Below are 16,971 nucleotides of genomic sequence, written 5' to 3'. Positions count from 1 at the left end.
GGCTGAAGGTGCATAATTTGCATCTGATTTATTTAATAGTTGGTAAGTCAGTAAATAGTGCCTGTCCTGACTCCATGTTGCCAGGCTGATAGTTTATTGAGCTGAGTTCATTAACTATCAGCTACAAAAAAGAATAGGTTAGTTTATTTTGTAATAGTTTCATGGTAAAAAATTAGCACAATTTCCCATGATGCTGGACTCACTAATCTCAGCAAAATGCTAGGTTTGTGTGCATTTGTCCTCTAATGAGTGAGTAACCATTAATTGGGGGAGGGGACAGGAGGAAAGATAGTTAAGAAGTCTCTTAAAATTTTTACTAATATATTGATCATTGACAGACATTAATATAACAGTTGGTTTCCTTTTCTTTGCCAGTTAGAGTAACTAATGGTATTATTTGTGCAGCACTGTCAGAAGGCTTCATATTTGAAAATAAATTGATAGCAAACAAAAGAGTCAATAGTTGCTCTAAGTTTTTAGATAGGGTATCTAGAGTTATTTGAAACTAGCTTTTGATATTTTGGTTTCTTTAGCTGATCCATGTTACATTGTAGTATTAGCTAATTTAAATAGTTTCCAGATTTTCATGATTTTATACATGGAAAATTAGTGTTTAGTGGTCTCTTACATGGTAAAATTTTTATTTAAATGTGTTAAATTTATCTCTGTATTTAAAAGATATTAAAGTCATTTTGCCTATGCAAAACATAAAACTTTTAGTACATTTTGTTTCATATATTTGGGATACTGTGGGATACTTTGATGATCCCTGGGGAAATCTGACTTTTTTTTTGACTTGAGGTTCCATTTTCATTTTCAGATCAAGTCACTATGGGGCTATTATCTTTGCCTAATTTTTATCTGTTATGACAAAACTTGTTTACTCAAATAACAAATACTGCTGCCAACTTGAGTAATTTCCACCTGACTGATAAAAATGCCAAATGAGAAGTGGTAAAATTTAATATTAAGTGGAAAAATAGTTTTGTTAGTATACATTTTTAAGTTTCTTGGTTAATTAAAATCTACTTTGATGCTTTGATAATTTTCTTTAATACCTCTACCTCCTAAATTTAATACTCTGTTCTTTAAAAAAAAAAGGTGGGGGGGGCAGGAAAGGGCATAGTAAATGTATCTCTGTTACTGAAAATTTTACCCCTGAGAAGTTATATAAACCAGTGGTGAAAGAAAAAGGGAAAATGTTAGTTTCTCAATCGTATCTGATTCTTTCTGACCCCATAGACTGTAAGCCACTAGGCTCCTTTGTCCATGGAATTCTGGAGTCAGATACTGGAGTGAGCAGCCATTCCCTTCTCCAGGGGATCTTCCCAACTGAGGAATCCAAACCAGGTCTTCTGCATTGCAGGCAGACTCTTTTACCATCTGAGCCACCAGGGAAGCCCCAGTTCTTAAAAAAAAAAAAAAAAAAAACACAGACAAAGGCCTAGTAAATGTATCTCTGTTCCTTAAAACTTTACCCATGACAAGTTATATAAACAAGCAGTAAGAAAACATTTTAAAAAATGGGTTTGTTTATTTTTATTTTTTTGGCTATGCTGGGTCTTCGTTGCAGAGTGTGGGCTTCTCGTTGCAGTGGCTGCTCTTGTTGCAGAGCACAGGCTCTAGGCACACTGGCTTCAGCAGTTGCCGCGCTGGCTCAGTAGTTGTGGTGCACGGACTGTTGCTCCCCAGCACGTGGGATCTTCACAGACCAGAGATCAAACCGCTGTCCTTTCCATCCTTCGCACTGCAAGGCAGATTCTTAACCACTGGACCACCAGAGAAGCCCAGAAAATATTCTTCCATATACCTGTCTACTTTCCTATATAGTCCTTTTTGTATAAAATGTCCTTTCTGTTTTGGAGATGTAGCCATTTGACAGAATAAGAGTTCTTTGTTTGTGGTCCTGAATCTTTATTTTATTGGCAATGTGGTAGTTCATATTGAATAATCTAAGTCATGATTGTTGCTTTCTAAAGGAACTTCCAGTTGCTACTTTCAAAAAACTTTATTAGGGACGTCCCTGGTGGTCCAGTGGCTAAGGCTCCACACTCCCAATGCAGGGGGACCCAGGTTCGTTCCCTGGTCAGGGATCTAAGATCCCATATGGCTTGCAGCCAAAAAAAAAAAAAAACTTTATTAAAGAATTCCTCCATTGTAGCCTTTAAGTATTTCTTTTAGTTAATGTGTGGTCAGCTACATTAACTGAGATTAAGAAATAGGAAGTAGAGAATAGGAACCAAGGAAAATGGGAAGGTTTAACTCAGATGTAGAAAGTGGTAAGCAGATTTTTGTTGTTAGATTTTCCCCCATGGGTTTGGGGAGATAATCATATGTGAATTTGGTTGGAAAGATGAGTTGGTAGAATAATAAAAGGAGAAGTGGGGGCAGAGAATGAGACAGAATCACTAACTCAATGTACATGAATTTGAGCAAATTCCAGGAGATAGTGGAGGACAGAAGAGCCTGGCGTGCTACAGTCCATGGGGTTGCAGTGTCCAGCGTGACTTAGCAACTGAGCAACAGCAACAACAAATTCTTAGGGGAAGACTTGTCTCATTTAAAAGCAACTTGTCTCATTTGTTTTACTTGACTGCTTACAGGTAGATGTTTTTAGTTGAGTGATTTTAGGCAGAGAGTAGGAAGGGCAAAGAAAAATCACTTAATTACTCTGGTCCTTGTTTTCTTTATCTGTAAAATGAGAACACTGGAATTAACTTCTAAATTCCCCTAAGTTCAAATATACTCTGAATATTTCTAATAGGAGCATATCATAATATATGGCTTTGAAGTTTGATTTTACTATATAAAGTAGATAAAATTGATTGGAAGCTGTTGAAAGTGATCAAGGCCTGATATAAAAATGTGAAAATACGGTTATGGCAAAAAATCAGAAGCATCTAGATCAAATTGAATTGTTATGGGGAAGAGGAAAGAGGAACTAAAAAATGAGTCATTTATTCACTCAACAAGTTACTTTAATTATTTATAAAAAGTGATCTCATAGGCTGAAGGTAGTAATACCTGTATATATAAAGCTCCCAACAGAGTACCTAATATAGTAAACACAAGGTTTTCAGAGCCTCTTTTGTTGCCTATGGTTTGCCATACTTGAGGTTGCCTCCCCCTTTCAACAATGTTTTACTTTTAGTTGCAATGAAGTAGGAATTTGAGGACACTAAAAAACTTGAGACTGATTAAAGGTCACCATTTGTTCTCTTTCAAATGCATTACCCAAACAATATTTAGCTATTACCTACAATGATTTCCAACCTCTCTCCAAATGGGCTGGACATGTTTGAAGATGGGAAATTTCCATAATCTGAATGGTTTCTGGGCCCATAGTTCTGGGCACTGATAGTTCTAATGATCGAAGGCAGGGTGGAGTGGGCAGATTGCAAGAGGGTATCAAAGCCTGGAGCCGAACCCTTAGAGGGAACTTCTAGATTTTTCCTACAACAGTATTCTAACCCTCTTCAAGTATTCCTCTTGGGACAAAGATTACATGTTATTGGCGAAATGTACTCTCTGCTCATGACGAAATACCATTGGGATTCTCCATTGTGGTGTTTGGAAATACAAAGCTCATGTGTCTGCGTAAACATATTAGAGAGTCCTAAATATCAGGAGAGTCAAGGAGAATTCCTAAACATATGGACTTCCAGCAGAGAATTTGCATGTTATTTTATTTTCCCTCCATATATATATATATATATATATATATATATATATATATATATATATATATAATTATTTTACTGGTTGGTTCATCATTCTTAACTTTATATCTGTTCTCAGATAAGTTATAATGGGCAATCAGAGAAAAAAAAACTATCATCTGTTACATTTGCTTTGTTAGGCAGGGGGTATGCCTGCCTAGGACTAGATAGTTCCTTTGTTTTACTTGAATGCCTGTGCAATTTGTGGATCTTTCAGCTCTGTGAGCAGTTTAGAGTTGATGTGGGGGTGGGGAGGAGTGGAGCAGTGCAGCCTGCTTAGTAGGTGAGAAGCAATGCAGTCAAGTGTTTGAGAGCCTGGGCTCTGGCATCAATCTCCCTGAGTTACTGTATGTATAGAGGAACATGTCCTTAGATTTTAGGTTGATCTTAGATCAACCTCAAATCCCCAGAAGACCATTGTGATTTCCCAATTTTCTTTCCAAATCAGAGTCAAGTTTGTAGCATATTCCTATTGATTGAGGTGTGGAATGTTTTTTTCTCTTTGGCTCTTGTTCATAAAAATATTTATTAAGGCACTCCTCATGTGATCCAGATGGAGAAGGAAATGGCAACTCATTCCAGTATGCTTGCCTGGAAAAACCCATGGACAGAGGAGCCTGGCAGGCTATAGTCCATGGGTTTGCAAGAGTCTAACATGACTTAGCGAGTAAGCCACCACCACCATGCGATCCTGAATTGTTCACATGTTTTAGTAAGGTCTTTTAAATATTAGCTATTATTAATTTAATCTTTTGCTTAAACGATACTGAAAAATTATTTTTGTTGTTGTTCAGCAACTGAGTTGTGACCACATGGACTGTAGCCCACAAGGTTCTTCTGTTCATGGGATTTCCCAGGCATGAATACTGGAGTGGGTTGTCACTTTCTTCTCCAGGGGCTCTTCCTAGACCAGGGATTGAACCCATATCTGCTGCATTGGCAAGTGGAATTTTTACCACTGAGCCGCCTGAGAAGCCCCACTGAAAATTATACAGTAACTTAAAAGGAAAACACTGTTCACATTAGGGGGAAAAACGGAAGTTATAGGCTTGCAATTCCTTTTTTTTTTTTTTTCAGTTATTTTTGGTACATTCTCCTCAGAATATGTATCTCTTGGTAGGAATGTAGAGACCATGTCTGAGGTGGAGATAAAATTCTGCTTAATGATAGGACAGAGAAACCAGTTGAGGTATGTACTAAGTTATATATCTAGAAGGACACGGGTCTAGAAGAGAAGCAGGTAGGTAAAAACTTGAAAACATCTAGAGTGGATAAGAGATTAAGAATACTGATAAGATAGATGCTATTTCATATATTTAGAAAACGACTCTCTGTGCTTGAATTCCCTTAGCACAACTAATGAGACCGTGATGTGTTAAACTGTTTTAAAATGATTCTGAAAGATTAAAAATAAAGTAGGTGTTTTAATTCAATTTAAGAACATCAAATAATAAAAACAAGTCTCATAAGATCAATAGGCTGTAAATGTTTTAGTTGGTACTTTTAAAGATTAAAGCTCTTTTTCAAACATTCTATGACTTCATTACTTCATATTTTTCCCACTCAACTTATATTTGTACCCTCCCTTTAAATATTCTTGTTTCTAGTTTGGAACTCTTGAGAAAAAAGCCCAAACTTACATGTATGTTTTAAGTGCTATCTTTTAAGTTCTGAATTATCAGTACAGCTTTAGGAAAAAAATTTTCATTGGAGTTGCCTGGCATGTTCAAGGACCATCTAGTATAGCTCAGAGAGAATTACAGGAGAATAATTGGAAACAAAAAATAAACATTACCCTTGAGGAGCTCTGCTATAAATGGAAGCAAAGAAGTGGGATAGAGGCTGAGTGTAAGATCATGAAAAAGTTTGTGTGTGTGTGAGAGGTGAGAAATTGCGGCATGTTTATAGTCTAATGGGAATAATGGGAATGATTTAGTAGAGAGAAAAAATGATGATGGAAGAGCGAGGGAGAGAGCTGCTTGTGAAGCAGTCTCAGGTAGACACCTGGATTGGATCTTGGGATCAAACCCATGGAGGAGGGCATGGCAGCCTACTCCAGTATTCTTGCCTGGAGAATCCCACGGACAGAGGAAGCCTGATGAGCTACAGTACATGTGGTCGCAAAGAGTCAGACACTTCTGAAGCAAGATGTGGGTACCAGCAGATTGGATCTAGACCATTTATGGAAAACTGAGTCACTGACTAGAGCTCGGCAAGTTCAACTGTAGTAACAGAAGGAAATACGGGATCAGGTATTGGAGGGTAATCTGATGATTTGATAATCTTTTTTTTTATAGTTTTTGGAAAGAAGTCTCATTAAAAACTTAAATAATTATCCTTTCAGCATAGTACTAGAAAGAGAATAAAATTTGAAGGGCGATAATTCTGAGTTCAGATACTTGCTTTGCGATTTTTATTTGACACCTAATAGAACTTGGTTCACAATGTCCCGGTATTTAGGATTGCAAGAAATATTAATTGAATGCACTCCGAGGTGGTTCAAATAAACCTTAAAAGAAGGAACAAGCCTAAGAGGATGATCAAGGGATGGTTAGACAACTAGAGAGCTAGTAACACTAGAAAGCTGTTACCTCACCTGAGGCTGATAGAACAAGGATGGAAATAGTGTTTCAGCGTCACAGCTGAAGTTGTGAAGGGAAGACCAACTGATGAAGAGCTGTAGTCATGCAGGCAGCAGAAAAGACAACCATTTTCCTCTCCTCTCAAACTCCAGTTTCTTGCCATCATCTCCTAACCTAAGTGGACGTCAGCTGCATGGGAGCTTGGGAGATGCAGAGTGTAGGGGTCAGCCTCCCCATCATGGAGAGGAGGACAAAGAAGGGATCTGAGAGGCAAATGGAGAATAATCACTAAGCCTCAAGTTCTCCATATATAAATGGGGTTACTTGCAAAATTGTTGATTCTACATGGCTGTCAAGCACCTGCCATATTACTAGCACATAGTAGTGCTGAGAATATAAGATGGTGTAGCATAATACGTGTATATGTATGGCTGACTTCCTTCATTGTTCACCTGAGACTGTCACAATATTGTTAATTAGCTATACCCGGATACAAAGTGAAAAAAACAAAGACCGTTTAGCATAATGCTTAAGAATCCTTAAAAAGCTTTGGAATGAGACAGCTGTGAATTTAATTTCTGTCTCTGCCACTTACTAGTCATGTGACTCTGGGCAGGTTACTTCACCTTCTTAGTCTCCATTGTGTCATTTGTAAAACGGGGAAATAGGCTTACCACAAAGAACTCTAGGAAAGATTAAAGAAGCTGTTGTGTATTAGGCATCTAACAGTGCTGGTGTGTAGCTTGCAGTCTAAATCACTACAGCTGGAATCATGTTTTGATTGATTGGTAAGAATAGTAAATGAGACTAGTTTCCAAGTAATACTAGTCTCCACCCCTACCACACCCGCCCCCCTTTTTGTGGCTCTTATTCTCAGATTTCCACCCCACCACACACAGAGACACACACACAGAGACACACCCCCCCTTTTTTTTTTGCCCTTATTCTCAGGTTTTCTGACTGGGGCCTTTATTTGTCATGCAGGGGTCAAGATGACTGTCGTTGCACTTTAGACTATTAGAAAGTACAGTTGTACAGTTTTAGTTTAGCTTTTTAGGGTGTCCATTTATTTTATGTTTTGGGTTTATGGTCAATAAATATAGTTAAATGGGCCTAAAGTTGAAAGGCACAGAAAAAGTTGAAAGTACTGAAATTTAATAAATTAACCTAGATTTATACACGAAGCTCAAGTGAAAATGCTGAAAATAAAGTATGTTTTAACAGTTAATTCACAGCTGTCACATAACAGCTAATCTTTCAAATTTCACATAAATGTCACAGTTCTCTAAGCTTAACTTGAGGACACATGTATGTTTTTCTTCTTGGCTACATTAGGGAACAATGAAGTAAAACCTCATTGACGTAATTGAACCTGATAACATCTCCTGGTTGTGCTGCTGATGTTTCGCTGTGGTGTTGGTGGTTTCGTAGAGCTCTGTAAAGCATGTTGGACTTACAAACAGATTCAAACAGAAACTTTTATCAGGATTCAACTTTTTAACCACAAAGAAAAGCTGAGTTTATAAAAGCACAGTTTTGGGTTTACTTTTATCAAATCAACTAAAAGAATTTTTTTTTAATAATAGGCACCTCACATGTTACTTAAATTATGAGAAAATGCTGTTTTTAAAATTATTTTTGAACAGATGTCTACAGTGTGAAAATATGTACTAATTTCTGATACTGTGTAATATTTGAATTTAGATGGGAAGAGACAAATGGAGTACCAGAAGCTTCTAAAAACAGCAATTAAAATTCATCCTTTCATGAAATGACATCTTATCATATAACAGAACCATGTTTCGAGAACATACCCATAGTCACTAAAACTCTTTTTTTACTTGATTCAAAATTTAATAATATTTGAATTGTTTATCCTTATATTTATTTATAGGATTTCCTTTGGTATTGAGAGTGAAGTTTAGGTTTTGCTGACTTTGGAACAATTGATATAGAGCATATACTGGCTACTTGGAAGTAAAATTTTAAAAGAGCTCCATGTTATTTTGGAGGAATGAATGCTTTTACCAATGTTTCTTAAACTTTTAATACCCATCCACCATCCACTGTGTATTCAGTGTGTGTGGTGGTTACCTACCAGTATTAAATAAATGTATTTAAATGACTCAGTTTTTAAAAACAAAATTAGTGAACATTGTTTGCAATATTAAAGATACTTCTTTTAGCTCACTGATGAGTAAATAGGTTGTGTGTTGTAGATTCACAACCTATTTAACATAGTCTGTATACCCAACCAGATTCTTTTTTCTATTTTCTTAAATTGAAAAAATTAGAGCAAAATTGTAATTTACAGTGGAATGCAGCGAGTAGTTTTTTGACTGTTGACTCTGAATACTGAAATTCAACACGGACCCTGTAATCATAAAGAGATTTGTCACTGAAAATTACTTTTGAGGCTGTGTCTGTTGCTAAGTTAATGGGCATTGTCATGCTTAAAAACTTGAGAAATAGAAGCTCTTTGCATTTTATTGCAAAAAATACTCCTATCTGCTATTTATAGTTTTTATTTGCACTCCATTTTCCCATAGCACACTGAAAAGATGTACTTTCTGTGGCCAAACATTGAATGCATTTACTCTTACACTATTTCTCTACCACTGAATCGTGCCCAGCGTGTGTTTTAACCACCAGCCGTTTTCTGTGAATAAAGCAGTGATAGATCTGCAGTTAAGAGATATTCTCATTGTTTAGCCAGGCTCTTCTTTGCTGTGCAATAACTGATTCAGAACTAATTCCAGCGCATTTTCAAGTCTCTATCATAGTTCACGAAATAATGATTAAATAGGAAAAAAAATCCTATTTTGTAGTATGGGTTTTTCAGTGATAAACATAAAAAAGTTGCCCCCCATCTTCTGCTGTGTGTATTGAATGTAAACCAAGAGCTGGTCTAGATTCATCCCATGTGTGCATTTACTCTTTGCAACCCCTTGGACTGTAGCCCACTAGGCTCCTCTGTCCATGGGATTTCTCCAGGCAAGAATAACGGAAGGGTTGTCATTCCCTTCTCCAAAGATCTTCCTGACCCAGAGATTGAACCCAGGTCTCCTGTACCATAGGCAGACTCTTACCATCTGAGCCACCAGGAAAGCCCCTAAAGTATTTGCTATGTATAAATATGACAGTAATTACTCTTACCTTATATGCCTTTTCAGTTCTGTGATGTCCCAAGGTGTTGCATAGTAAATACATTTTGGAGATGTTTTGGTCTGTTCTCTCTTCTGGCATAAAGTTTATCATCCGTGTGGTTAATTTTACACATCTCTTGGCAATTATATGCTTTTCCTTTGGGGTGCACAGAATCTGAATAGTGCCTCCAGTTTATGTCACTTCTATTTTAGAAACAGAAATCTTCAGTTTCATATAAGAAAGTTTTATGTGATTTTTCTGGAAAAGTTCTACTCGTTTACCGAAAAGGCTTCACATTTTGCGTGACTGTCATAAAACTTTCAAAGTAGATAACATGCAGTCTAAAAAAAGAGTCCAGTTTTTAGATGGTCACTGTTGTATGGTTTAGTAATATTTTTGCTTTTATGGTTTTGTGTGGTATTATCACACCCACAGATTTGTAGTGAGTTTGTATTAGTGTTGTTCTTGATGTAGGCTTAACATTTATTTGGAGTTATTTATGTTACTGTTTTTGTTAGTACCTTGAGCTTTAGAAAACCAATTTTGAGCCATTTGTTTTTTTGATTGGCGACATAAGAAATGCCAAGAAAGCAAATTCAATAGATAAAAGCAGTAATATTCAAATGACATGAAATAGCAAATTTTATATCAAATTGGTATAAACATCTCTAAACATTTACTCTTCATTTCTGTACTTTCTTATTGTGGACCACACATTGAGTAACTCTGCTCCAAGATGTGTCTCGCTGCAGCTGTATAATTCCTGGATCATACATCTTCTACTACTTACGCAGAAATTTTGTTTTCTCAAAATCACTAATATTCTTCTTGTCCAATTTACACAGAAGTCAGTCTGCCAGCAATTTGTGGCTTTCACTGTATCTATTTCAGTTCCTAATATGCAGGGGATTTCAGACTAAGACCTGCTGCTTTTTGGCAAATGTATTTTTGATCACAGAGAAAGTGACTGCAAATAAGACAGCTACTGCTCGAGAGTTTATTCAAAGCCAGAGTAGCAGGTGGGAAGCAAGGAATGTTAAGAAACCTCATGATGAAAGTATGCTGGAGTTAGCAAGAAATCAACTTCTACTCAGACTGATGAGGAGGAGAAATGAGGCCCAGGTATGTCACCATTTGATGGTACCCTTGTGAAAGAAATGTGGGAGTATGGATTGGATAATAGCATGTTAGGCAAGTTTGCAGACTCAGACACAAATCTCATAGGTAGTCTTTAGTGACCCAGTCGGTGGTCCTGTCTTCATTCCTGTCCACTCTGTACTTGTTTTTTTTAGTGAACTTAAGGAAGCATCAGATTTACAAATGTCGTGATGATGAGAAGAATGGTAAATAGGCTAGTCAACATTCCACTCTCCAAAGAAATTTGGACAGGCTAAAATCAGGACTGAAGTAAGGTATTGCACTTGGGACTAAAAAGCCAGTTGTGTAACCATAGCATGCAAATAGAACATGTATTCCCTGGTGGCTCAGATGGTAAAGAATCTGCCTGCAACGCAAGAGACCAGGTTCGATCTCTGGGTCAGGAAGATGCCCTGGAGAAGGGAATGGCAACCCACTCCAGTATTTTTGCCTGGAGAATTCCATGGGTGGAGGAGCCTGGCAGGTTACAGTCCATGGGGTTGTAGAGTCAGACATGACTGAGCAACTAACACTTTCACTACTTTTTATAACAAGTATACAAGAAACTTAGGGATTTTAGGTTACTTTAATCTTAATGTGAATGTTCTTAGGAAGTTGTTAGTGTCTTAAACTGCATTAATTAATGCAGTATATATGCTGGTTAAATCACAGCCTGAAGCAATTATATGAGGACCACACTTAGGGCTATATAAAATACTGTGTAAATTTGATGAGTCTACTAATATATATTAAATTCTTTTCATGTTGCTGTACCATAGCAATTTTGCAGGTACTAGTCCATCAATTTTGTAAGCAGTTATGTATGTCTGGATTCTCTTTTGGAAGAAGTATGTTCTCTTCACTGGCAAAAGATGACTTTCTGCAAGGATGTTGACAAGGAGATGGTGATAAGGACAAATAATGATTTTTAAAAGGGGTCTCCAAGCTGTAGCCCACAACCAAATCCTGCTAGCAACCTTTTTTGTGTGGCCACAGAGCTAAGAATATTTGTTTTGTTTTGCGTTTTAAAGGATTGTAAAACAAAAAGCAAAGAATATGCCATGGAGACCTTATGTGGCTTGCAAAGCCTAAATTATTTGTACCTTTACGAAAAAATTCTGTCAACTCCTAAATGAAATATTGGACCAATGAAAGAAGAGATAACATTTTGAGATCTTTTGCATCAGGAGCCTGATGACTAGAAACATATTTCAGTACAGAGAAATCGTGTGATTGGATTACAAATTAACTAGGCTTATGTTCACGGTTAGGGTTCAAAGCTATGTAGAAAATCGTCATTATATCAGTTATTTAGGCAAAAGGAAGAAACTTATTTATCAGTTTAAGTAAATTTAAAAGAAATTAGATTTAATCATAGTTAGCAGCCATAGCTTGCCAAATTTGAGCTAATTTTGTCTCCTTGAACAGTCGTGACTGTTGGATGGGGAAGTAGCCCCACAGCCTGCTAGGAAGAGAAGGGCAGGAAAAAACTAGTCTAGTACTAAGAAGTTATCATTGATAATCTATAAAGAAGAGAAACAGAGAAACTAATTAAATCTGTGACTCAAAAGGGTTGTGTGTAACTTTTTATAAATCCACTCTTTTATGCTTTATGTAACCCGCAGGCAAGGTTTTTAAAGGTGCTTTTGACAACAGGCTTGTTGGTAAGGAAATAGCACCACCTACTGACACTGGTTTAAAATGACAAATTATGAGCCTTTGGAGAGGGTGGGAAGGGGGGAGAGCGGTGATTTCTCATTTTTCGTGTATTTTTAGTAAATGGATGTGATTTTGGATTTATATTTTTGGTTCTGTGGTGATAGATATTTTAAAGGTTACTATAGCTTAGTTTAGTGACTTTATTCTGACTCTTGCTTTTTCCATCACAGATTGTGTAATTAATGGAATATTCCATCTAGAGATCATTTTTATTCTCACCTCCCCAATTTCTCTCCAAAAAATTTAAGCTGTTTTTGTATCTGTAATTGAAGATGCTCCATTTTGTAACTAAATGAATTCTTTTATTTATTTTTTCTTTCAGATGATTCTTTGGGATTGGGACTTAAAGCAGTGGTATAAACCTCACTATCAGGTAAATATAAATGGTATCACTAATAGTTACCATCTGTAATCACATTTTTGACATATAAAGTTACATTCAGAAGACGTCTGTGCCATAAGATTTTTCTTTAGCTGAATTAAAATAACCAAAACTTCATTTAGGTAGATTTTTTTAAAAATAAATTTTAATTGCAAAGGAAAAGAAAATGATCAGTAACCAAATGTATATAGTTACTTTTTAAATGTTGCTGGTACAATCTGGGCTATCAATAGAAAATTGCACAGATGAATGAATTTTCACAAATTAAACTTCTCATGTAACTAGTACCCATAACAAAAAACAGAACATTACCAGCATCCTACAAGGCTCACTTGTGTACCATTGTAGTCATTACATATGTCTCCAAAGAAAATCCCCTGTTCATACTTCTAGAAATTAGTTTTATTTATGAAATGTATATATATATATAGATAGATATACACATATGGAATTATATGAAATGGACTTTTTTAAAGATTTTTCATCACTTTATGTTGGTATCAGTGAAACTGAAAATAGACGTGTAGGAGAACAAAGGAAAATCAAACATCAAGGGATAACTTTGTTAACTTTTGATATATATCTTTATAGATCTTTTCCTAGTTTTCCAGTGTACTGAAATGTATAGTTTATATAATTTTAGTACAAAAATGATAATATTATATTCCATATGCTATTTTGAAACCTGATTTTTTTATACTAACAGATAAACATTAATAAATATCAAATCTTTGTCATACGTGTGTACAGAAACATTAACTCTATTTATCACATCTATTTATTTAATGTTAGTTGTTCCAACATAAAACTTTGAAAAATGAACACCCCTTTGAATGGCTGAGTCTTATTTTTAAACAATAAATGGGATAACCACAACAGCCTATATTCTCTGATGTAACTGTTACAGTCAGGTGAAGTGAGGAAGGCCACATCTGACCTGTTAAATAAAAGGGACTGGGGTTTCTTGACCTAAATAGTGGCCTTTGCCTTAGTCATGTCCACCAAGATTCTCAGTTTCGAATTAAAAGAGTATCTATGTGCTCTGTCACTCAGTCATGGGCAACTCTTTGCGACCCCATGGACCCCACCAGGCTCCCCTGTCCATGGAATTTTCCAGGCAAGAATACTGAAGTGAGTTGCCATTTCCTTCTCCAGGAGAAGAGTATCTAAATTACTGCTAAAATCTAAAGACAGTAAGCAGTGATGGTTCAAGCATGGGCTTGTAGTCTCACAGAATTTTATTTCTTCTACCCCTCTTTTTCTTTCGAATAATCCTTAAAAAAAAAAAAAAAAAAGAAATGTAGGGGATTCCCTGGCAGTCTGTTGGTTAGAACTGGGTGCTTTTACTGCCCTGGTCTCGAGTTTGATCCCTGGTCGAGGAATTCAAGATACGGTAGGCCACACAGCATGGCCAAAAAAAGAAAAAATTGGAAGTGTAACACTCATGTATAAAAGTGCACAAGTCACAACTGTACAACTTGATGAATTTTCTCAGAGTGAATATATACATATGACCATTTTTCAGATGAATTCAGCACCCCAAAAGCCCCCTGCTTAGTCATCAGCTTCTCCCAGGTGTTATTTCAGTACTGATTTCTGTCATCACAACTTAGTTTTTTTCTGAATTGTAAGTAAATAGAATCACTCATATGTGTTTTCTGTTTTATTTCTTTCAAAATTTATCTGTACGATTAATTCGTTATTATGCGTAGTAGTAATTCACCCACTCTCATTCCATTTAGTGTTTTATTGAATGAATATACACGCAATTCATCCAGTCTATAGTAGACTGACATTTATTTTTCAGGTTTTTGTCTATTTCAAGTTATGCTGTTGGAATATTCTTGATGTCTTTTGTTGGATATTAGAGGGGAGTATGCATGTATATGTTCAGTTTTAGCAGGAAGCACCAGATAATTTTCCAAAGAGAGTGTATTTCTTTTACCCAGCCATCAGCAGTATATAGGTGTTCCCAGTTGATCCACATCTTTGTCAGCACTTGGTAGTGTCTGTTTTAAATCATTCTGGTAGCTGTTGAAGAGTATCTTATTGTAGTTTTAATATTTGCATTTCATTGATGGCTCATCAGGTTGAGAATCTTTTCATGTTAATTTGCTACTCAGATATCCTCTGGTGAAGATCTTTTCCCCATTTTTTCCCCACCAATTATCCACCTTTTACTTAGTGATCAGTAGGAGTTCTTTATGTATTTTGGACACGAATATTCCTTAAGAAATCTTCTCCCTGTCTGTGGCTAATCATGGTGTCTCATTGAAAACACTCTATTCATCAATCATTTCCTTTTATGTCAACTTATCATTTCCTTTTTATTTAGTGGTTTTTGTATGTGTCCTACATAAGAACATCTTGTCTACTCCCTAGGCGGTGTCTACCCTCTTCTGTTACCTCCTAGAAGTTTTATTGTTTTACTTTCCGTCTTTAGATCTGTAGTACATCTGTAATTGATTTTTCTGTATTGTGGTTTATGTATCAAGACAGCTTTTTTCCACATAGTTATCTAGTTGATCCACTTCCAGTTATTGAGAAAAAAATCTATCTTTCTTCTTTGCACTGTATTGTCACCTTTGTCTTTTTTTATGTTAAAAATCTCACTATTTTTTCTAGATGGTAATAAGCTAACTTTTATTTTTTTAATATAAATTTATTTTAATTGGAGGTTAATTACTTTACAATATTGTATTGGTTTTGCCATACATCAGCATGAATCTGCCACAGGTATACACGTGTTCCCCATCCTGAACCCCCCCTCCGTCCTCCCTCCCTGTACCATCCCTCTGGGTTGTCCCAGGGCACCAGCCCCAAACATCCAGTATCATGCATCGAACCTGGACTGGCGATTCGTTTCATATATGATATTATACATGTTTCAATGCCATTCTCCCAAATCATCCCACCCTCGCCGTCTCCCACAGAGTCCAAAAGACTGTTCTATGCATCTGTGTCTCTTTTGCTGTCTCGCATACAGGGTTATCGCTACCATCTTTCTAAATTCCATATATATGCGTTAGTATACTGTATTGGTGTTTTTCTTTCTGGCTTGCTTCACTCTGTATAATAGGCTCCAGTTTCATCCACCTCATTAGAACGGATTCAAATGTATTCATTTTAATGGCTGAGTAATACTCCATTGTGTATATGTACCACAGTTCTCTTATCCATTTGTCTGATGATGGACATCTGGGTTGCTTCCATGTCCTGGCTATTGTTAACAGTGCTGCGATGAACACTGGGGTACACGTGTCTCTTTCAGTTCTGGTCTCCTTGATGTGTATGCCCAGCAGTGGGATTGCTGGGTCATAAGGCAGTTCTATTTCCAGTTTTTTAAGGAATCTCCACACTGTTCTCCATAGTGGCTGTACTAGTTTGCATTCCCACCAACAGTGTAAGAGAGTTCCCTTTTCTCCACACCCTTTCCAGCATTTATTGCTTGTAGGCTTTTGGATTGCGGCCATTCTGACTGGCATGAAATGGTACCTCACTGTGGTTTTGATTTGCATTTCTCGGATAATGAGTGATGTTGAGCATCTTTTCATGTGTTTGTTAACCATCCGTATGTCTTCTCTGGAGAAATGTCTATTTAGTTCTTTGGCCCATTTTTTGATTGGGCTGTTAATTTTTCTGGAATTGAGCTGCAGGAGTTGCTTGTATATTTTTGAGATTAGTTGTTTGTCAGTTGCTTCATTTGCTATTATTTTCTCCCATTCTGAAGGCTGTCTTTTCACCTTGCTTATATAGTTTCCTTTATTGTACAGAAGCTTTTAGTTTTAATTAGGTCCCATTTGTTTATTTTTGGTTTTATTTCCAATATTCTGGGAGGTGGGTCATTAGAGGATCCTGCTGTGATGTATGTCGGAGAGTGTTTTGCCTGTGTTCTCCTCTAGGAGTTTTATAGTTTCTAGTCTTACGTTTAATCTTTAATCCATTTTGAGTTTATTTTTTCTGTTTCTTCCTGGTTCAGTTTTGGAAAGTTGTACTTTCTATCCATTTCTGCCACGTTGTCCATCTTATTGGCATATAATTGCTGATAGTAGTCTCTTATGATCCTTTGCATTTCTGTGTTGTCTGTTGTGATCTCTCCATTTTCATTTCTAATTTTATTGATTAGATCTTTTTCCCTTTGTTTCTTGGTGAGTCTGGCTAATGGTTTGTCGATTTTATTTATCCTTTCAAAGAACCAGCTTTTGGCTTTGTTGATTTTTGCTATGGTCTCTTTTGTTTCTTTTGCATTTATTTCTGCCCTAATTTTTAAGATTTCTTTCCTTCT

General features: G+C 36.4%; 1 protein-coding gene across 1 annotated transcript in view; it reads left to right on the top strand.

Annotated features, from left to right (window-relative positions):
- The window catches only part of PDE3B (phosphodiesterase 3B), a 179,311-nt gene that overhangs the window by 96,151 nt on the left and 66,189 nt on the right, over positions 1-16,971 (top strand). The window contains exon 2 of the mRNA XM_068988166.1: positions 12,627-12,677. Within this exon, the coding sequence (XP_068844267.1) occupies positions 12,627-12,677 (51 nt within the window). The remainder of the gene's footprint in view (positions 1-12,626; positions 12,678-16,971) is intronic.

This window comes from Capricornis sumatraensis, chromosome 16 (assembly GCF_032405125.1).
Source record: "Capricornis sumatraensis isolate serow.1 chromosome 16, serow.2, whole genome shotgun sequence".
Lineage (NCBI taxonomy): Eukaryota > Metazoa > Chordata > Mammalia > Artiodactyla > Bovidae > Capricornis > Capricornis sumatraensis.
Note: the sequence above shows the minus strand (reverse complement) of the source record. Positions and strands in the feature narration are given on the sequence as shown.